General features: G+C 39.1%; 1 protein-coding gene across 1 annotated transcript in view; it reads right to left on the reverse strand.

Moving 5' to 3' along the window:
• The window catches only part of LOC126427231 (basement membrane-specific heparan sulfate proteoglycan core protein), a 792,772-nt gene that overhangs the window by 302,157 nt on the left and 466,011 nt on the right, over positions 1-24,604 (reverse strand). The window contains exons 17-19 of the mRNA XM_050089468.1: positions 19,587-19,730; positions 12,264-12,380; positions 2,018-2,251 (exon numbers count right to left, since the gene is read on the reverse strand). Of these exons, the coding sequence (XP_049945425.1) occupies positions 2,018-2,251; positions 12,264-12,380; positions 19,587-19,730 (495 nt within the window). The remainder of the gene's footprint in view (positions 1-2,017; positions 2,252-12,263; positions 12,381-19,586; positions 19,731-24,604) is intronic.

A 24,604-nucleotide genomic window follows, 5' to 3' on the forward strand; every position in this document is an offset into this window, starting at 1 on the left:
TGAATACAAAAGTAAAAAACTTAACTTTCATTTCTGAGCACTAGTCTCTAACCTAAAGGCACTCTTTCTTGGAACCTTTACCATCTGTATAACTTTTACCCTAAAAGTTTAGGACATGCTGTATGACCCTTTAAAACAAATCTACCGGATGGGCAAAGACCAGCAAAAAATACAGATACAACTGGACAGGTTCTGCCTTACTGGCAGTTCGAGAAATGCATGTGAACACTGAAAATGGGAAGGCATAGAGGGTATATCACAACTGATGGCGAAGACTGAGATGGGTGAAAGTACACAATAACAGAAGCTAACATGCCCCAGTAAACAGTGGTCCGCAAATGATCCTTTTGCGAAATAACTGAGTGCATGTGGTTTCGAGCCGCCGCTGACTTCATACAGATATTGTCCTAGTTAGCACAGTTGAAACGTGAATTTTATGATCCAAGTCTCCATCAAATTGGTCTCAAATTTTATCTATGGCCTCCCTTAACAAGAAATACAATAATTCTTCAGTGTGTGTTCCATGTTACAATTTACTGTACAAGTATACCTGTTCAAGGAGGTGTCCCAGGTGTCATTTTCGTATTTGGACACAATACTGCAAAGAGTTGTGAACTGTATTCAACGCCCCCATAACGCCTCGGAAATCTTGATAAGTCTGAGTAATTCACTGCTGCAGTCTTTCAACAGTATCAATGGGAATGTTGTACAGTTGACTTCTGAGATGACCCGAGACATGAAAATCCAGAGTATTGAGGTCAGGTTATCCTGGAGGCCAGGGCACAGGCCCTGCTCTGTGTGTTCATCCTGGATTGCAGTGTTATATTAGGTATCATCTTACATCAGCAGCAAAATGTGAAGGTATTCCATCGTGCATCACCACATTCCCCAATACTGCACTTTCATGCAGTCCTGGAAGATCGAGCAACATGAATCGAAGGTATCCTCACCCATCATATTTTCTTTTCCGATTCGTGGCCCAATTACGTAATCACCTAGTAACCGTAACCACACGTTGGTCGAGAAATGTTCATGTTACGACTCATAAATGGCATCTGTGTTTACGTAAAATTAGACCCCAATTAGACAGAGAGTTGAACGAAAGTTTACATTTCAAATACATTATTTCATACTGAAGTGACTGCCTGAAATGGGTTGTTTGTAGAGCCCAATTTACTGAGAAGTTAAATGTTTTTGGTTCTATTATCACATATTTTCATCCTTGTCAGTTTCAGGTACCAATTACGATGCAGCCACCACTGTTCCCATCTCCAGGGTTCTCCACAGGTAAAGTGGAACCAACAATAGACCTGAAGGACTGAGGCTTCAAATGCTGTGCCATTCAACTCACTTAACAACCAATAACATGGGGTTGGGAGGGCAGGGGTGGGGGCAGCCAGTGTGTCAACGCAGTGTAAAGACATCAGAGTAGAGTTTAGTTTACACGAAGACACTGAGTTGAAAAACTCATTTCTTGAAACCGGCATCACGAAATTAGTTTCATAAATGTCTGTTTACACAGCAACAAAGGTGTACAGCTCAATATTGAAATTTTGTGACAACTGACGCAACATTTTCATCTGTGAAGTGACTGTCATGGAAGTCATGTTGATAGTAATGGATTTAAGGCTGTCTGCTTGAAATCAGTATAAAATAAAAAGAACAAATGTGTCTGATTTCGTAACTGAATAAAGACAAGATGAGATGTCATTTCAGGTGGCCAGCCACCAATTTTTTTTTTTTTCCTACGTTATTCCAGATGCCACTTCAACTACATATGAATGATGCCGGAACAATTCACGGTCATAACAGAGTTCACGATACTGTAGGGAAAGAAGATCAGATGGTAAAGATTTTTATTTATCAGCCCTGTGGTATCCATATAGTACACCAAAGTACACAACTGGCAAACGCTGTATCAGTCAAAAGCATCAAAGGCTGCACCATTCACTCAATGGAAAACTCGAAAAATTAGGGAAATGGCTATATTTTGGAACACAGCAGCAGTTGTAAGCACCTTCTTCATCTACCGGCGGAGCGCCAGTCGGATACTCGGTGGAATCCGGGGAGCGGCTGAAATCGGGCTCCCTGCCAGTGGTGTAGCTTCCTCCAGGCACCTCGGGGTCAAAGTCAGTGTCGGGGCAGTTGAACTCGTCGCTGCCATCGCGGCACTCCGGGAAGCCGTTGCACTGCCTCGCCAGGTCGATGCAAGTGCCGTCGTTGCACTCGAACTGGTTGTCCGCGCAGCCTTCTACAGGTTTCCCAAAAGGGGGGGTCACGTCACAGATGGTGTGGTAGTTACTTTTGGCAAGGAGTTGGGTTATATCTGCACTGTCCAGTGAACTTAAGGAAAAATGTTCTGCCAAATCAGCACGGTTCTATTGCCCCTTGCCAAGGTTGTAGCAGATCTGATACAGTACATCCCAAAGATACTGCATTCCTGATCACATTTCACAATATTATATTTATAAAAATGTGTGTGTGTGCGTTTGGTGCCTGGACCAATTACAATTGGAAGAACATTTTTCCTTTTTGTTCAGTAGGTTTCACATCTCTGAACTTGCACCTCACCTCATATACAGTACACAAACTAACCTACAAATTCTGCAAACCACTGTAACATGCATGGCAGGGGGTGCTTAATACTGTACCACACATTAGGGTTTCTGTTCCACTCCCATTACTGGGAGAAGAATGACTGCTTAAACACCTCTGTGCTTGCTGTAATTAGTCTCATCCTGTCTTTGCAGTCCCTGTGGGAGCGATAGGGGGCTGAAGGATATCTCTGGATTCTTCACTTAAAACTTGTTCATGGATTTTTGTAAGCAGGTTTTCAAGGGATAATTTGCGTCTGTATTTGATAGTATGCCAGGACACATTTCAACATTTATGTGACACTCTCCTGTTAGTCAATCACAAAAATATTTTAGAATGGGACACACAAGATTTGTTAGCAGTCTCCTTTGTACATTGGCTGCATTTTCCCAGCATTATATATAAAATGACTTTGACCTCGACATAACAACTGTTTCATCATCCCAGTGTTCTGGTTCTCATTCACCTAAGTTATAATTCTTCATATAAACTTCTCCCTCTCTTAAGGATGTCCCTGTTAATATATAAAGAAAATATTGCAGTAGACTAATTAGGGGTGGCTCAGTGACTGTCCATGGAAAATTCCACTTTAAAAATCATTCTGACTGTAACAGGAAATGAACTAACACTTTCCAACAAAAGTGGTTGCATGAAAGACATGATGAGCAGTACTTGCTTGAGCTTAGTCCAGCCACAAGCTGCAAAAATGAAATTGAAAATATCTGCCAAAACACCAGAGAAAATGTGCCTCACCTCTCTTATATATATGGCGCCCCCCCCCCCCTTTTTTTTTTAAATCCACATTCTGAGAGGTGGTAGTACGAATGAAAACAAAGAAAAAAGTCTAGTAAACATACACTCTAAAATGCAACTACGAGCTATGACCACTTGTTCAGCAGAAGAGATGTGTTTCACAGTAGCAAAGACGAACAAGTGCTCATAGCTCATAAAGTATGTGTTTTGTAGCTGGTATTTAATGGACATTTTGTTTTTGTCTTTGTCCATACTACCACCTCTCAAAATATGGGATACTTCTTTTCAAACCCCTTCTACACAATTTTCGGTAATAAAGAGAAGAAGATGCTTACACACAGAATTATAACTTAGGTGAATGGGAGCCATAGTGCTGGGATGGTGAAACAATTATTACGCTTAGGTCAAAGCTTATTTTTAAGGACAATGTTTCTTTCCTGTACAGTTTTCAACGGTGCGTGAATCTGTAACAGCGTAACACGACCTGTATGTAGCAATCCATTTTAGAACTTGATAACGCCTTTATTTCTCCATGGAAACGTGTGCAATCTGAACAACGTTTATGCAATGATGCACTTTATAATTTAATTAAACCAGTTTCACATTTCTCCCCATTTTAGTTCCAAAGCCTAAACATTGAAGGTTTTGATACATATATGAAAAACACAACTGCGATTCACTGTGCTCTTGTCTCACATAAAATTTCTGCTACAGTTTTCCACGTAACGGCATTTTAGAAAAACACAGTGTTAAACACTACTGTCTGTCATTTTAACAAAGCATTTGAATTTGTATAAACATTTTCACCATTATTCCATGTGTGAACATGCCTTCTATTGGAAGATTAACTATGACATACACACTTCACTAAGAGATTTAATTTACTTTTAATGTTAAGCCAGAGTGACAGTTCCATCCTTTTGTACTACATTATGACAAATGACCAAGCCATCTTTGTGAGGTAAAAGACTCTTATATGTACTTTCTCTTGCAGTTCAGGCAGCACTCATGTCTAAGGTTACTGCTTACAGCACCTGATAAAAGTGTCTAGGGCACCCATTTGAATACAGTTTCAGGAGAATTGAACAGCCAGTTTAGCATGACATACAGGGTTATCTTCTCTCATTTATAGAAGGAAATTCTCATGTTTCCTTTAATTTAGAATACTTTGTTCACCAAGCCCTTATTTAAAGAAGTTACTTAATTGTGAAGACATGGGCAGGCACTCTGAAACATTTACTGTTAAACATTGTTTACAGTCCCAAGAACTCAAATTACAAGGCTGCATCTTTTTGACAAACTTATGCTCACACTACCTAAGGGAAGAAAATATTCGAACATTTGTCATCACATAAAAAACAACTGAAGCGTGGTATTCTAAGAGAACTGTGCAAAACTAGAGCCATCACATTACCTCACAAGCAGATAGAGGGTGCACAATGGATGACCCAGCTAACTCTTTGCTATTATTGCATAGCTATAATAAATACACGAACAACAATGTTTTGATTAATATACATCCCCTTTTACCTTGATTTGTGCAAAATTGCAGAGTAATGTTTGTTCTAAATAAGGTAACGCAAGAACAGAGATGTGAAAACCAGCTTGTATGGACAGGAATGTTAAGTAAAGCAAATATTACAATGTTATATATAAAAACAAAGATGAGGTGACTTACCGAACAAAAGCGCTGGCAGGTCGATAGACACACAAACAAACACAAACATACACACAAAATTCAAGCTTTCGCAACAAACTGTTGCCTCATCAGGAAAGACATTTAAATATGTCTGCTTGTGTCTGTATGTGTGGATGGATATGTGCGAGTGTATACCTGTCCTTTTTTCCCCCTAAGGTAAGTCTTTCCGCTCCCGGGATTGGAATGACTCCTTACCCTCTCCCTTAAAACCCACTTCCTTTCGTCTTCCCCTCTCCTTCCCTCTCTCCTGATGAGGCAACAGTTTGTTGCGAAAGCTTGAATTTTGTGTGTATGTTTGTGTTTGTTTGTGTGTCTATCGACCTGCCAGCGCTTTTGTTCGGTAAGTCACCTCATCTTTGTTTTTATATATAATTTTTCCCACGTGGAATGTTTCCTTCCATTATATAAATATTACAATGTAGTAAGCAGTAAAGCATGGCTCCTCTACCACAAATATAATTACATAAAACAGTATGTCCACCTGAAACTGATAAACAGATTATATGGCTAACAAACCCAACATTATGTTAATACAACAGTGCCAACACATAAAAATTATCTGATCAAAAACTAAATCAACAAAACGGCGTTTGCCAATTCATAGTCTAACAAGGTTCTTGCAAGTTACATTTTTGTTAAATCAGTAACCAAAAGCAATACTAACGACACAGTTTCAAGCTTACCACTTGGTGAAACCACTCACAGAACAAAATCAGTATTGTAACCTAATTCTCCAAACTGAACAAATACACAGTGTGGCTAAACTACTTTATGACTGATTTAATAGCAATGGGGCCAGCTAAGGGCGACACTGTAGCTATACATTACGGAGCCTTCTAATCATAGTTACCATGCTCATTTTATCCAAATTAAAGATTTTACTTACCATCTCTTTAGAAATTTGTGCACTAAGATCTATCATATACAGTTGTAACATAAGTGCCTTTCACACAGCGGTAGGCTAATTAGTTTTATTTTCAAAGTGGCAAAATTACCAACGCAACTATTAAAACATTTTACTGGGCATTAGGTGAATGTTTGCCTCAATTATATGTCTTTTTGCGGTTTGGAAAATTTTGAGATGGCACAGGTTATACTGTCTATGATAAAAGAATGGGCATCCTCGTGTGTTACGAAGCAATTAACTTCAAAGCTGCCTGTGCCATATTGAAAAACAATCACCAACAAATGATTATACCAGTTGCCTACCACTTGTACTACATGGTTATGGTTTTCAGCATGAAGGCTGGTTTGCTGCAGCTGTCCACACCTGTCTACCATGTGCAAGCCACCACCTCATCTCTACCTAACTACTGTAGCATACATCTGTCTGAACTTGTTTACTGTATTCGCATCTAGGTTTCCCTCTACACATTTGAAGTTCACCCCCCCCCCCCCCCCCCCCAAGGTCAAGTTGCATGATAAACTTATTTAATCTCCAGTTAGATTCATCCTCATTTATCTTTAGACCTACCCATCTAACCTTCAGCATTCTTCTGTAGAACCACTTTCCACAAGATTCTATTCTCATCACGCACATTTCAATTCCGTATAAGGGTGCAATCCTGACAAATACCAACAGAAATGGCTTTCTATAACACTTACATTTATATTTGATGTTAAAAAATTCTTCTTTCTTGCTACTGCCAGTCTGTATTTTATATCCTCTCTACTTTGGTCACCATCAGTTATTTTGCTGCTCACAAATGAGAATTCGGCTACTACTCTCAGCATCACATTCCGTAATTTAATTCCCTCTGAATCACCTGATTTAGTTCAACTTCAGTCTATTACCACTGTTTTTGTCTATGTTTACTTTATAGCCTATTTAGAAGACACTACCTACTCTGTTCAACTGGTCCTCCAATTTAAATTGCAAATCACAGATAAGGGTCATGTGCATGTTTAAATCTTCAGTATTTTCTTGCAAAATACATAGCCTTATAAAAACAAAGCACTTTTCTCTCCTAATTTTATTCAGTACCTGTGCATTAGTGATGGGACGAAGATATGAGATGTGCAAGAATCATATTTATATACTGAATAGTGTCTTTAAAAATTGCAATAGTGTCTTTAAAATTGCTTGAGAAAGACTGAAGATCATCTGGATTTCAGGCCTTGCTGTTCACGCAGTCATCGAGTGTGCCACGTCCCACACTCCATCTTACACCTCACGAAAACTCAGATGTGCGAGCTGGCTGTCATCTCTGCAAGTGCGCCACCAGGCAAACTTATGGCGAATAGTACTCCATATGAGATGGGCTTTAGTTGTAGCATCATGAAATATGGTACAATGTCTGCTGACACAAACAGTGGGCAGCTTTCATTTACTTTCTTTATACTAGCTTCTTTCAATATGACCTCCTACAGTTGCCTGGTTTTCTGTTTTGGATATTATGTAACATTTGAATACGAGCTTCTAGGTCAAACAGATTGTGATAGAACAAAAGATTCGCAACTGAGGCAAAATATTCTATACTCTATGAAATCCATATGTCTAGCTTGCAAAGAGACCAGTTTAGATCAATCAGGCAATTAGTTTTAGATAACTAAAACCTCTTTTCAGCGAGTAATTCATCACATTACAGTAAGTCCTACCGTGCCATTAAGAATGCTGTACATTCTTTGATGATACTTTTCAAGATATAAGCAGCATCCATCAAATGGAGGATCCAAAGGTGCACACAGTTATATGATTAGTTTATCATATTGATCAAAATTGCACTCACTGGAGGATGGGCATTTGCCCGTGTATTAAAAAATAGCATCACACAATGCACAACAGTTTTAATAACAGTTTTAATAACACACTACATTCTAACGATACACGTGACGAGTTACTAACATGAGGTTTTTAATGATCTGAAGAGGACTGCCTGATCAATCGAAACCAGCTATTCTTGTATAAATTTGCAACTGAGGCAAAATTTACATCAAAAATTAAGACTGCATGCTCCCAAAACTAGACTATGTCAAGTCTCATAAAAGTTTACATACTGCTTCTGTAAATCTGCATTTGCAGCTATCTCAAACTAAAAATAAAAGGTATTTAAAACAAAGATGATGTGACTTACCATACGTAAGCGCTGGCAGGTCGATTGATACACAAACAAACACATACATACACACAAAATTCCCTTCAGTATATGCTCTCTTCTCGTTATCCGCCAGGCCTCAACCTCCGCTAATTTCAAGTTGCCGCTGCTCATACCTCACCTGTCTTTCAAAAACATCTTTCCCTCTGTACTTCCGCCTCGACTGACATCTCTGCCCAAACTCTTTGCCTTTACAAATGTCTGCTTGTGTCTGTGTATGTGCAGATGGATATGTGTGTGTGCGCGCGAGTGTATACCTGTCCTTTCTTCCCCCTAAGGTAAGTCTTTCCGCTCCCGGGATTGGAATGACTCCTTACCCTCTCCCTTAAAACCCACATCCTTTCATCTTTCCCTCTGCTTCCCTCTTTCCCGACGAAGCAACCATTGGTTGCGAAAGCTAGAATTTTGTGTGTATGTATGTGTTTGTTTGTGTATTTATCGACCTGCCAGCGCTTACGTATGGTAAGTCACATCATCTTTGTTTTTAAATATATTTTTCCCGCGTGGAATGTTTCCCTCTATTATATTAAAAATAAAAGGTAATATATAAAAATCATTATCTGTTTGTTTGTCTCTTGTGCATTCCTATACCACTCATCCGACTGTAACGAGGCGTTGGTGAGCTGTGCGCACACAAAGGTTTCTGAGGAGGTGCAAATCACCAACCTCCCCTAGTGGTGGACATGGGGGTGAAAAGAGAGTGACAAAGCAGTATAACTTAGGAATGTCAGGAGCGATTCCAACCAAATTTCGTATATAAGGATCTCATTATTTGTATAATTATTTGCATACACTACTGTCGAGGTAGTATACCCCTACCATCCCTAGGTGTTGGTGTGGAAGTGAGAAGCCGTGACATATAGAAATATTCAATAACAACCGATATTAGCATCGAATCCACAGTTGTCGGGGTCGCTAGGTTCATCGTAACAGTACCGATGAATCTGTACCTCTAGGAGTGGCGGTGTATGGGGCGGGGGCACGGGCAGTAACAAATCAGATTGTCTTTGTAATGAACAAAGCAATTTCTACCAAACTTGGTCCAAGTAAGACAGAAAAAACTTACTGTGACATTAATGCACCCTTTAGCGTCCTGTGGCTGACGGTGGGGATAGAAAGAGATGAAGTAAAAGCAATTTCAACCAAATTGGTATACACTTGACTCATTATTTGTACAAAAATACTGTGGGAATAAGATATCCCTAGGGGCAGCATGAAGCTATACACATGTATGCAGATGCAGCCACGGCAAGAAACTTTTTCGTATTTGATTTAATCCATAAAAAGACATTGTCTTTCATTTGTTCTGTACATGTACATCTATCTGCTTTGTATGTGTGTACCTAATTAGAAAGAAAGAGAGGCACTGTGACACATGTTGCACACAGCTTCTCTACACTTTTCATTTTGTTTAAAGGTTCTGCCATACAGTAATTATGCCACACTGAGTATCATTTTATGGTTGTTAACTATAAATGCTGAAACAAAATATTGGTAAATTAAAAATTATTTACAAAAATCAAAGACAATAAGTGATAAACAGACCCTACTCAACACATGAATTGACCAGACAGTCATTCATAACATGCAGAAAGACTTCACATCATCACCTGTGGTTCAAAACAGATTGAAGTTCCATTCTCACGAGACTAAGGCTGGGGAGGTAATGTGTGAATGGGATACAGCAAAAGTAAGTGGACTGAAAACCATAACAGCATTTGTCTGACAAATTAAATCTCTGGCCATTCTCCGCAACTTCTCAAGTTTCATTTTGTGTTCAGAAGAAGGGAATAATTTGATGAGTATGGAATATTTACCATCCTTGCCACTGATTTGAAAAGACACAATGCAAACTGGCATTAAAACCCATGTGCTCAAGCAATTTCTTAAAACAGGCCGCCCACATCACCCCATACAAGTATTCCCTGCTACAAATATTCTGTGCTTCAGACACAAATGTACATATATATACACAAACCACCACCATACTTAAAACCCATTAACAAGCATCTACTTACATTAAGTATACACCAAATGTTACATTAGTGTCAGGGAAGTAATGTTTTGAGTGCTGATTTTGGCACGGTAGTGTACTCACCACGCCAATGTGAATTTTTCGAGAAATCACAAGTGTTTACAGAAACAATGTAGCTCCGTCAGAGGTACACAGACAGATGTGGTCGGCAACTCAACCACATATACCAACACACATCACAACTGCATCAAATGTGTCCTATATAATCCACATTCTCTTTATTTCATCGGCACTTTTATTTCTATCTGATTACCTAGTTATTCTAATCAGAATGGAAACACCAAGCTTTCAAAACTGCCATTTAGGATGGAAACTTTTTACATCCATAGGTATATTAACACACACACCTTACAGTAAGCGACAGAGAGTACTTTTGCTACCGCTACAGTTTCTCCAACTCCCTGTTCCAGTCACAAATCGTTTGCAGCAAGAACGATTCTTGGTAAACCTCTCTTATTTTACCTTCAGGGTGTTTTCACAAAATAAATGTAGGAGAAAGCGATATGTTGACTGACTCTACTAGGAATGTCCACTTTTGGCAACTACTGAGCGAAGTGGTGCAGTGGTTAGCACAGTGGACACACATTCGGGAGGGAGACAGTTCAATCCCGCATCTGGCCATCTTGATTTAGGTTTTCCAAGATTTCCCTTGATCACTTCAGGCAAATGCCGGGATGGTTCCTTTGAAACGGCATGGCCAATCTTCTTCCCTAATCTGAGCTTATGCTCCAATGACCTCATTGTTGACGGGACGTTAAACACTAATTTCCTCCTCCACTCTTGGCATTTCAACAGTAAATTACACCATGACGCACACTTCTTCTCTTGTAGCTTTGGCCATTGGAGCAGGATAAGCATCTCTGTGATGCATTCACCCTTACAGAATGAATTACTGACAAAATATGCTGCTCTGGTTTGGAACTTCTCTATTCCATATACTTTAAGGCTCTCAGATGAAGAAGCATAGTCAACTACAAGAGTTTTGTATGGTACCTTCTTCATGTGTGGACTACATTGCCCAAGAATTCTCCCAACGAACCTCAACCTGGCATTTGCTATTCCTACAACCGCTTTCCTGTCTTCATTCCACTTTAGGTCACTCCATACGCATATTTTCAGATTATTTAATAGGTGTGATTGTGGCTGCTTCCAGTGGTTGTTTGGCAATTGCATATTCATATAATACAGGTCTTTCTGTGTATATATGCAGAATATTGTTTTGTCAAACTCTACAACTCTCCTAAATAAGCACACGTTCTCCTACCACGACCTCTCTCTATTTTTCACCAAGCAAAAAAAAAAAAGTAATGCTATATTTTGAAAGCTTGGAGTTTTCATTGTTTTTGCCACAATAACAAAAAATATAATTTTGTATTTAACAAGGTTGGAGTTTTCATTTGGTTTCACTCAGACCATTAAATTCCCATCATGTCAGTCAGCTACCAAAGCAGGTGATTTGTATCTCTTTCTCAAAGAGATATCTGGAAATACGATTTGTACCAGCCCTCCAACTATCCTTCATTGATTTTATTTTATCCATTTATATTTCCAATTTTATGAAAAAAATTATCATTCTGGAACAAACGACATTTCAGTCCTACTGGAGATTCCACTGACTGTTCAAAAGCTCATTTTGAAAATGATTTATTTTCTGGCACAAAGACACACAATTTCAGTATGACTTTATCAGTTTTGACCATCACTCGCCATCTAGAGGTCATCAGCCAACAATGTGGTTTCCTCAGTGGTTAGAGTGAATTATGGCATCTGTCACAACCTGCAGATGGCAGGTGACAGTCGAGAAAGGTACTGAAATTGTGGGTGACAGTGCCGGAAAATAAATTATTTTCAAACCATGACATTTATCAGCTGGAATTACTATTCTCCCTGGAAAATAAGTCCTCCACAGAGTTTTGGCTCAAAGTTTGACTCCCTCTCCTATGTTGCTGTGCTGACCTCCCCCCCCTTCCCCTCACACACACACACACACACACACACACACACACACACACACACAGAGTTTCTGGACGACATTTAGAGAACGGACGCTGTCGCTATGGACGAGTGAATGCGAGCAGACACCTACCACAGTCTTCCTCGTCGGACCCGTCCCTGCAGTTGCGTTGGCCGTCGCACCGCTGGTACTCTGGCACACACTGACTTCCGTCGGCACAGGGGAACTCACCCGGGACGCACACTCCCTCTTTCGGTGGGAAGTTCCCGTTGAGTGCAGAGAAATTTTTGGTGGTTGGAGGAAATGTGCGTAGAGCGCAAAGGTCAACAGGAATGTGGGTGCAGGGACGGAAAAAGAAAGGGGTGGAGGGAAAAAAAAAACAACAAAAAGCATACGTGAGAAATGAAAAATTAAAACCAATACAGTGCCAAATAAAAGGGTGCTGCTATGCTGAGGGTTCTCCCAGGCACTTCACCACATACACTAAATACATGTGCAAATCTGACAAACTGCTTTTAAAATGCAGTTGCAAAGATAAAGTCAAAGAATTTTTAAAAAATGGCTAACAATACATGCATGCCTGGTTCTACAGTACAGGGTGTGGTGCAACTTACAAGGCCAGTGATGTGGTGCTGATATGGTGGCCAAATTACAAAATTAACAGCAGAGGGGAGCAAATCGTGCAATTAACTCTCGTGCCATGAATTCTGAACTGAACAGCTTTAATTCCACAAATAAAATGGTTAAATTTTGGAGGTTTTCGTAGAACTGAACAGGCAGTCTGTAAACTCTACATGTCTACTCTATTAGCTTACTGCTACAAAAACTTTTCCAACAAACAGTTAAAACAATTTTGAAACAGTATTTCTACCAGCATATAAGTGTTTCAGGTGCAGAACTTGCTGATCTTCCCCACTTGTCATTTTAATGTATACAATGGTTGGATGCAAGTTTTGAATTCAGATAATGTACAGAACATCAACAACCCCAGAGAAAAGATCCACTACTCTAAGATTGATGGGAAAAAAAGCACCACAGATCAATGATATGTAACCTGCCTCACTACTGCCAACTAGCAACACATTTATAGCAAAATCTATGCTAGTATTATCATAGGAAATCTCTAAGAGTATTTTATGAAATGGTCTTCACATAACAATAACTTCAAAATTAAGGAAATGATGCCAAGTAAGAAAGGTCACCAACAAGGACCAAGCATCATCTGACCCAAACGGCATCCATATATGCTATCAAGCAGTAGAAAAAAAGTTATATGTATAACATGCAAAAATATACATCCATATGTTCAAGATACGTAAACCGATTATCAGATAAAAATTTATGGCCTTAGCGTGCAAATCTACTGCTGAATACTGAACATATCAGGGCCTACATTTGAACTGTTTTTCATCAATATTCTTATCATATATGTGTGTCTGAGCCACTTCAGTTTGAAGTTTCTCCTTTATATCTGTCATTCTACCGATAAAGATATCAATTTTTATCCCAACAACATTTAAATACTGACTTAACAACAACAAATATATTTAGAAACCTCTGTGAATATACACTGATATATTAAAATTTGTTCAATTAATGTTTAAAATCTGAAGTATTGGCAATACATTATTAAGTTGTAATGACTAAGTTACATCAATTCTTTATTTACAATGATAATCTTTTATTGTCAAGTGGGAATTATTGTCATTTTTAATCGACTTCAGTTTCATCACGAAAATTAAAAATACAAGAGCAAATTAATGCCGCCTTTCACAAATCTAGTGGGAAAAGTTTGCATAAACAAGTCGACAATATGACCTAAGAAATGTCGACTACAGGTAATTCTTATTAATGACTTTAACTAAAGATTTGGGCACATTCACATTTAGCATGCCTGTGATACTTATTGTGCAAATCATTTGACCAATTTCTAGGTGTAAGATCCGAGCACAAAATGATGTGCAAAACATATTCACTCATATAGCATGCACCACAAAATATGTATGCCTAGCATCTAAGCCACGAATAAGCCATCTAAGTTCATTCGGTACACAAACACAAACACAGCTTTAATTTGCACAGTCGACTGAAATAACCTTGGATGTGCTGAGGACACAAATGAACGTTACTGACAATTTTTTTTATATGCCTACCCAGCCCGTATAACTTAAGACACCACTTTTTAATCACATAACAGGGGAAAAAAGGAGGGATTTTTAGAACAGCTAATAACACCACACTCAGCATAAAACTACTGTGAATTACGAACACCATTTACTTTGTTGTAGCTAAATGTTCACAGCAGGCTACTGCAATCTACAATAAGTTCAAGCGTTACAACTGAACCCCCCACAGTTGCAACTGCTTTCAGGACTGCTACAAGCATTTGACATACAAAAAGTATATCCACTGCTGTTCCCCAAATGCACACTCTCTGTGGACTGGTAATGTGGAATCTTCAGCTCAAGTATTATTCTCACAACACAATCTTTTATGTTGCCTCTGCATCTGAAATAGGGCAGAAGTAAAAAAACAGCAAACCAGGAATGCATTCAGTTCGCTGAAAGCCTTCATCACTGCCACTGTTGCTTTTAGTGTTATATGTTTCTTCCGAAGATTCAGTCACGTTAGTATTGCGAGGGAATGCAGGAAACCACTGCCACTTTTTCACACGAATTATTTTGCAGTAGCAAACTATTCTCCGAAAATTATTATGCATTAGACTCCTCCTTCACAAAGATGACTTCTTCTGTCGAACAATTGTTCTTCTCAGGGGAAAACAGATTTGTAATCAAAGCACAGACATATCCACCACAGGCTTAAAACACACATCTAGGAGCAACAATGGCTCAAAAGTGCATCATAGAAAACTTATGGGACCTTTTTAACTTATCCTAATTTTCTGTTATCGCACATCTGTGTGCTGCTATGTATGTTATGGGCCATCTTCAGAATTCTGGAGAGTCTAAACACAAAGTAATACAGTGTTCTGTCCTGAGTGCTTTTATTTAAATATATTGAGCTGCTATCAGTCCAGCGATAACCGTGGGCAATGAAGATGGCTAGCTAAACTCACTTTTGAGTCCTACCACATTCTACCAGATGTTCCACTACCATTGCCCTTAAATGAGAGCTATTGTAGCGCTGCTTCTTCACGGGGCAAATAGCGCACTTGTGGGCAGGTTTCTACTCGCCCTTTCTTTGTTGCAACGGGAGACGCAGAATACAGAGCGTCATTCAACTGTTTAATTGTTCGGCCTTTTGAATACAGCCCTAGCACTGACGAAATCATCTTTGTTGACTTTGTGCATCGATAGGAATATATTGCCGAGATGTGCTGGAATTGAAAAACAATAGTGGGAATCAACTGCCGCGGCAGTCCACTGAAATATAAGTACATCAGGCCGAATTAAAACCAAACGACGCTTCTGTATGTCACTTCCCCTAGTGGTTTCCGTGAGAAGTAAAGCAAGAACATTTTTAATTTGCGAATGGGGGCACTATGTGCTACACACTAAAATATTTGGGGGTCGTATAGTGAGTAGTATTATCACACTTACCTTTATTAAGCCGCGAATAAAGCTTACGCCCATCATTATTAAACTTCTTTTTCAATATTAACTTTGGCTTGTTTTTCCGCAGTGGCGCTTCATTGGTTTCGTTGTCTGACGACGAATCCATTATGCAGAAATACTGCAACTGTTACAGCACGGCAACAACCACCAATTGTTCAGAACGAATTCTGGCTCTCAGCGAGTTCGAACTTCGAGGTAATGGCCGTGCAGGTTTGCCAACTTAGCTCTCTTCTGATTAAAAGCTGAACATTTTGATTTCAGTTACGTTTACAAGACTGTCTGTTAGTTTTAATCACTCACAGGAAGAAGAGAGTATATAATGCGAAATATATTCTGTTTTAGCGTGATCGGAATTTTTATGTATCCCTACAGTTTACCCATCATCTAGTTTTTTATAGGAAAATCGAGGTAATCCCGCCTAATCCGTTTACCTGGCAACCTTGTTCAAATGTGGTACAATTTTTTTAAAATGGCAGATGAGCCAACATCAGAGAACAGAAACTCCCTCACATTACAGCGGTGCTTTGGATAAATTTCAATTATTTTCGAGCTTTATTTACTGCGTATATTGTCATCCTTAAAATGCGACACACGCTTCCGAAGACGAAAATCGAATTTCGGAAATCGTTGCCGGCTGTGGTGATTACATGTGTATCCTGAATCGATTTTGCTAGCCTGGCCAAATGTCGGTTTTACAATCCTTAATCGTTTAACACAAACCGCCTCTGGTTACCAGCTGTTACAGTTTCCGATTCAGTCAGCACAACCAGCTGTTTCTCTTATATTAAATGTAGGCGGTGATTAGATTCTTGCTTCCTTGTTGCTCTTTGGTGCACAAATCGCCACGCGCCATCTAGATCAGGCGATATTTTTTATGAATAATCCAACAGCCTAATCACGTTTCTCAAAGATTGACCGCCTACATGGGAGAGAAAATCGATTGTGTAAGAGAAAATCGACATAGTCGATGTTGGAGTTACTACGTACACATTGGGCTTCCAAATTCGATTTTCATAAATTTCCCAATAACTCTTCCGCTAACTCGTAGAAACGCTCCGCTATCAATTACTGAAGTGTGGTTCTAACTCGCGGATGTCGCCTTTCATAATCGATATTGGCTCCTTTGTAAATGCTCAACAATTTTATGCTTGGGTAGTCAAGTTTAAGTTAGCTAATGTGGACGAAACGATTTTATGTGGATTGAAGTAAAGAACAAGACATTTATTTCCTTTTTTCTTCTGATGAAATGCCCATGTTATCCTTATTTGAAGGAAGGATATGCATAAATTAACATAGTACTGTTATTGCATAACCCATTCAGGTGTTTTATTGATGATATTTAATTCACATGATTGATTTCGAAATTGTGCAAATGAACTTATATTCACTGTTGATTTATGTTTTACTCATAGCACATCTGAAGGTTTAACCGATTAATTTCAAAATCGATCATGTAAATTAATACCGGTAACGCCAATAAAACAGCAAAATATACTATCCAATGATTGTATAACAATGGAATACAGGTTAACGACACCAAATTTCCATATATGAAAGTGGACCACGATACACACATAACGATATTTCCTGCATAGCAAAAGTAGAACTGGTTGGCAAGAATCCTATATTCTGCATCGCTGGATAATTTATAAGTTCTATACCCACCCTACGGCATTTTTAAGAGGCAAATGCACGCTTGTAGAAATGATACCATATTTCATCGGGCTAGCATATCAACTCAGGTCTAACATGTAACAGGGCATGCCACATTCGGTTTCCTAACTTTTGGTTTTTGTCTCCCGGGCGTTGTGTACCATACAAACATAGGGCATGGCTATTAGAAGCACTACTGAGAAACGTGTTTACTTAACTCAGTTTTGGGGACCCCACGTACTGCAGCCAAGAAGAAAGTAATACCTAATTTTTTTCTCCTTGATTAAGACGATAATGTAGTAGTAATGAATTTGGTGCACTTCTGCAAACCACCTTCTACAGACCACTCCACTAACAGTGACCTATATCATCAGATGACGACGACACTGGGTAAGTTTAGAAAATGGCCGACATTGACGCACATAAAAAAAGACAGTGTTCTGTGACTGAATTCCTTGCTGCAGGAGGTGACACGTCAAATCACAGAAATGCTGAAGAATGTGTGTGGAGAAACTATGGTGGGCATCAGCACCGTTAAACGACGAATTCATCGCAGTAAGAGAAGCTGATGTACGAACATAGTTCACTGGTACAATCGGGACGCAGCGGCCAGCCAGCAACTCGAGGCCTATGTTTTTCGTGGGTGAATGTTGCAGCTGTTATCGATCTTTCTTTCTTTGAGTTCAGACGTCTATGGGATGCGTAAAGTAACTTTGTCACGACTTTCTCTTCTTTTCTAATTTCCGGTGTTAACAGTTCTTTCATTCGGTCCTTTTCTTCTTTCACCTGTTCGTACGGTGATGCGCTTTGCCCTGAACCAACTACTTTGAGTTTCAAAAGTCTCAGATATCTTTTTAGTGAATCTTTCTGGGATCATTCTAACCAAGAGCCAATAAAACGAAATTCTCTGTTTCCTGCCAGCATCAAATAGTTTTATTGTTTGGGTGCTGATTTCATCATTCCTTCTTTTCATCCATGTACTTTCAACTTTTCTTAGACCTAGTATTTTCCATAGTACCTTCCATTCCTTTTTCTCCTACTCTTCAATTTCTCCCTTTTTGTTGAGGGCTAAACAATCTGCTGTATGAAGGCACCCTGGTTATACTGTAGTAATGGATTTTTGCATTTACTGAGCGCAATTGTTTTATTGTATGTGTCCTTAGTTAATTGTAAAGTATTTTTTCATTTCCATTTTATGGGCTCTATTTTTGTTTGTTTCTTTACCTAAGTATTTAAATTTATTCACTCTGTTGTCTGTAATGTATCTGGCACTTAGGAAATTTGGGGCATTTTTAAAGTTCATTACGAATTTTGGCTTCAGAAAAGAAATTTGTAAGCCAGCCTTTTACAGTAACTCTTTCAGCAGGGTCAATTGCTGCACTGATGTTTTCAGAAAATATCGCTAAATAATCTGCAAAAGCTGTTCAGTTTGACATGTGAGCTTTTATATCCCACTCTGATTTCTTGGGTTCCTTTTTCTTGAAGTCTAAATTTCCATTCCCTTACTGCCTTTCCCAAAAAACAGTTGAAGAGCAGATGGCAGCACATGTTAGCAAGCTGCCTCCCGGATTCAGGGAGGAGCCCCAGCCACAAACTCAATTCACCTAGTGTGTTAACAATGAGCACTAGTTGCTAGGTGCCTGGATGTGGATTTTAGGCAGTTTTCACATCCGACTGCATGAGTAATGTGCTGGTACTCATGTCCCACCTAAGTTGCACAATTCACAAACATTTCGAAAATGTCTCACATTTTCACACAGGTAACACTACACACAGGCAGATGGGGTGCATAAATTCCATCCTCTGGGAGGCTGTATCACTAACACTTCCGAATCTAAATTACTATGTTGACCACTTGAAGAGATGAGATAAGACCAGCAAAAAGAAAAAAAAAAAAAAAAAAAAAAAACATTGAAGAGCATTGGGTGGGGCCATCATCTTGCCTTACACCAGATTTGATTTCAGATGGTTCCGAAATTTCTCCACGGAATTTAATTTTGGACTTCGCTTCTGCAATGTTTCCTCAAGCCGTATTCCCCTAATGTATTAGACAATGTCATCTTATGTATCAGCATTTATTTTTCTTGCAAAATAAATTTTTTTTTAAAAAATGAGGTCTTACTTCCTGACCGACTCTCACAGATCTAGTAAAGTATACCCGCAGAGACTTTGTCGATCTTACGGCTCCCGTCAGTCGAGTGCCGCCACACCGAATCTCACAACTCACCACATCTCTCCTCATCCGAGTAGTCGGGGCAGTCGAATGTCCTGTCACAGTGGCGGCTGGCCTCGATGCACGTCCCGTCCCGGCACGTGAACTGAGAAGGTGCACAGGTGGTTGCCGAACCACTGTCCGGTGGCGAAGGTTCCGCTTTTGGGTGCAACGGCAGACAGCACAGGCAGAGGCGCAGGTGCAGGTGGGGGAACAAGCAGAAACACCACGACCATTAAGCGGTGCACCAGGCTCAGCACAGATAACGTGTCAGTCTATCCATTTCTCTCAGTGGCATTCTCAGGGATATGCTGTAAGGGCACTATTATGGTTACACTTATTAATAATCGATAACAGCCACCTACTGCCAGTGACTGCCATATCGTTGACTTCCTATGAGGTTCCAGACGTGGCAGTTCAGTGCCAATAGTCGGGGAGCCCCCAATTAGACTGCACACACTTGGCAGACATTTGAGAGACATCAGTGGGTTAGAAGTGGCCAAAGGTGACGGTCAGGTTACGTCCCACGTGCGAAATAAATTATTACAATTGAGGAAATATTAGTTCTATTGAAAGTGAGAAGTGACGAGAATAGAAGATGTGTTTTTTGTGTATGTATTATCAGTTCTGTGAATTTATATGTGAAGCATTGAAAGTTGTAAGTAGTAGAAGAGGATTGTGGAGTAATATGTTAGTGGCAGCCATTGATCGCACTTGGAAAACTCAATATTAGAAATGTGAATGTCGACAGAACTGGATACCAGAAGTCGTGACTTAACTTATTGAGGGAGCTACATAGAGAGTTAAATCTTTGCGAACATAATTTATATGGGGGAAACTTTTCCTTTTGGCTAAGACAGAATGAGTGATTACAAACTATAAACAACTTGTACAGAAATCAGACTGAAAAATCAAAGGACATGTAAGGGAAGTGGTAATTGGGAAAGGAGTGAGGCAGGGATGTAGCCTATTCCTCAAGTTATTTAATTTGTACATACAGCAAGCAGTAAAGGAAACCAAGGTGAAATCTGGAGAGGGGAAGGTTCAGGGAGCAGAAATAAAAAGATTTGCCAATGACATTGTAGTTCTGTCAGAGATGGCAAAGAACTCAAAAGATGAGTTGAGTAAAATGGATAATGTCTTGAAAAGAGGTTATAAGGTGAACATCAACAAAAGTAAAACAAATGTCATCGAATGCAGTCAAACTGAATCGAGTGATACTGAGGGAATTAAATTTTGAAATGAGACAATATGAGTGGTAGATGATTTTTGTTATTCAGGCAAAAGAATAAATGATGATGACTGAAGTACAGCGGAGGTACTGAACTGAATTTGGAAAGAAAGAAATTTATGGCACGACTTGACTAAAAACGGGTGCTTACACAGGACAGACTAGGGTGGAGTGATGCATCAGAACAGTCTCCGCACTGCACATCGCAGCAACAAGGAAAGGTGGCAATGCTCTTTGACTTACAAGAAATGTATTTTTATTTATGCACGATCTCTGGATTGTTTCTGTTTTGTGTTTGTGTGCTTGTCAGTGATACAAATACGTGTGTGTAACGACTTGCAGTGTTCTATTGGCTGCAAAATTTTGAGAGTAGCTTTGTAATTGGTTCTAATGTATAACTTCACTGTTGTAATACAATAAGTGACACATAATGACTAATTTATAGTAAGTGAAGCACAAAGCAGACTACTGGCTACAATCAGGAAAATAAATTTTCATGTAATCCACCTGAAGAGGCTGTGAACCCTCCAAACACATCAAGAATGAAGATACAGGTGTCAGATACAGATAACTATTTTAATTTCTTTTAAAGAAACTGGTTTAATGAAAAGTTTCTAACCCTAGCAACATATACACGGAAGTAGTCCTCAAATGCTAATCAAACGTCTCAGGCCATACAGTGCGGAATCTCGGGATTTACAGATTAATACTACACGCCACTCCCCGATTGCAGTGATCTAGTCAGCAACAATTTAACACAGCATATCCCTCCACAGAATGGCCAAAAGAAATGGAAAGATATCATGGCAGCGACTACTACTAATACTACTACTAACGAAGCATTTGGCACACACGATCACAACAACGGCAGCCTCGCTCGTGCAGTTTTGGCAGCACTGCCTGTCCGTGATGAGGCAACTTCCACACGGCACACGGAAGCTAGGGCAGTCTTTCCGAAACCACAAGCCGACATCTTCGAGGGGCAGTAGCAGACACTGGAAAGCAACTGTGCAAAGCAGCAGACATGGCACAAAGGGCAAGATCATCCACTCCCTGCAGGGGGTAACTGGAAAGCTGATTCGACAACACAGACATTCAAAATGGCTGACAATCACACTGACAGACGTATTGTATGAAAAGTGTGGCTAAGGTTACATGCTAGCGAAAAACTTCTGCCCTAATTCATGCTTCTGACAATGTGATACTTCACAGAATGGTGCAGTGTGCAGGTGGCATAAGTTTACATGCAACTGTGACTCCAGAAGCACTCTCTGTGCTACAGAGGCTTGAACACAGGCATTGCTTCGATCCACTTGTCGTACACTTATATATGTCGGTTTGGAACTGCATCATGCAATAGACACCTGTACTAATTTTTATTTTGACCGTCAGTTTTGGCCACAACCTGATGATCCTCGCGCCATCTGCACCGAAGAACAGCTTACATCACTTGTATACAATAGTGCTAACTTACACAAAGGCTTATAACCCATTTTTCGTCAAGTATACTTGCATTATACACAGAGCATCACCAAATTATACCAAGAATGTACTTATAACATACACATTTAACTGTGTGTTACACGGCTGCAACAATTAATAAAAATCTTGAAATGTTCCAGTTTGGTATAACTTGTGACTTAACCAATCATGTACTTCCATTTTCCAGTGTAAACTACGAATATGTTTGAGATAATCCTAGTGCCTTTTTTTTACTGCTGTAACTGCCTGAAGACCTTACGTAGCACACTCTAGATACTCCAAACATTTTTCTACTGTTGATATATTTCAACTAGTGGCATACTCCACTAAAATTCAGAAAAACCATTGTAGGAGTTAGATCTTAACTATCCAAATGAAACTGTTAGAATATCATCATATAAAAACATTTAAAATAGATATATATGAATGCATTCAATAATAATTCATTATTGTTATTCATGCGTATTGATAGTTTAACTGGAGGGCAGAAGTACACAATTAGTTATATCACAAGTTATACCAAAATGGAGCATTTCAAGATGTTTATTAATTATTTCAGTTGTGGAATTCACAGTTGAATACATTTTTTATGTATATGCTTTGTGCAATTAAGTGATACTCTATATATAATGCAGGTATACTCAAAGAGAAACAATTTAGAGGTACCCATGTGTGTGTGTGTGTGTGTGTGTTCTCCTTTGGTACATTGTCTAAGAATACTCAGTTTGTGACCGAGTATGATGCAATTCCTAACCTATATTAAAGTTGTTGAACAGCACCTACACAAAATAATACTCATATGTATATGAAGGCTAAAATTGTACTGATATGGTAATCAACAGACTACTTAGAAGTAATCTAGTTAAAGTAAACAGCGAAAGGCCACATTTTGCTCCAAAAGCACATCACAAAAATCATGCCAGTTACATAATCTCCTTCAATTACAGCACAGCACTGAAGAAAAAAAAAAAAGATTGCTGAAGTATAAAGAAATTCATTTTCACTCACTACATCAACAATAATAAAAACAAAAATTAAAATTTATAACAACTTATTCAGTGTGGGAAGCAATGCCAATACAATATGTCTGTTACTGCTCAGTGCTGAAAAAAATTATTGCTGAAGTGTAGGTAGTCAAATTTTACCCGCTACAATGCACAACACATTAAACAAAAACAAAAATTACAAGAATTTGTGTCAGTACAGGAAACAATGCAAGCACAGTATCCGTAAAACTTGAGAGACATGTAGAAAGCATCTAAAATACACAGCACAGACAAATACACTATCGTAATAACCTTTTCTTTTTGTAATGAAAGGTAAACAACACCAACACTGCGCTGTAAAAGAATGTACAATTCTACTGGTGCGCAAAATAAATATTAAATATATTTCAGCTGGAAACAAAAATGCAAGGCTGAAACTTTAAAAAAAATGTATAACAACAATGTTGTGGTGCAATAAGCAATAAAGGAAAAAAAAATGGTAACAACACAGTGAAAATAAATAGTGTTTTTTTTATCTGTGGGCTACGAAAACCAGATAAATATGGTGAGGTGCATGACCAGCAAGATAGGAAGTGCTCTGGTGAAATCTGAAAAAAATAAGAAAGGGTACTAAGGACAACGCATTCACACTACAAACAAAAATCTGACACAGTAATATACAAAAATCATTTCAGTAGGTTAAACAGGGACAAACAAAAATTTGGGAAAGTAATTTGTGAGAGTGTTCTTGTGTTATCTGCATGTGTACTTTCATGAAAGTTATGTTCAGTTACTCAAAATGACAAAACCTGGAGATTAGTGCACAGGGTCAAAGCTGAAACGTTGACAGTAACGTGGCTGCAGGTGACAAAATGCAACACAGTTTTTGCAAAAGTCTGCCGGACGGGGAACCCGACCCTCTTCATTCACAGGCAATGCTATGATGCAGACTGGAAAAGTTCATCCTGGAAACAATACCCTAAGCTGTCGATAAGCCACGTCTCTGAAATATCCTCCGTTCCAAGAGTACTTGTCCCGCACGGTATGTAAGAGTACTAGTTAGATTACAAGTATGAAATGAAGGAGAAGAGGTGCTGTCTGAAGTGAGGATTTGAGAGTTTTGCTCGGATAGCTCGCCGGGTAGAGCACTTGCCTGCAAGAGGCAAAGGTCCCAGGTCTGACTCGTGGTCCGGCATACAGTTTTAAATTGGCAGATAGATACATACCCACAAGCAAAGTAAAAATTAAAATATTCAAAATTTGTATGTATTGCTGAGGTCTGCTGAAGCACGTTTTGTTCTGAAGAGATTGAACACTTGGGCCACCGAGAATTA

Source organism: Schistocerca serialis, chromosome 11 (genome assembly GCF_023864345.2).
Source record: "Schistocerca serialis cubense isolate TAMUIC-IGC-003099 chromosome 11, iqSchSeri2.2, whole genome shotgun sequence".
Taxonomy (NCBI): domain Eukaryota; kingdom Metazoa; phylum Arthropoda; class Insecta; order Orthoptera; family Acrididae; genus Schistocerca; species Schistocerca serialis.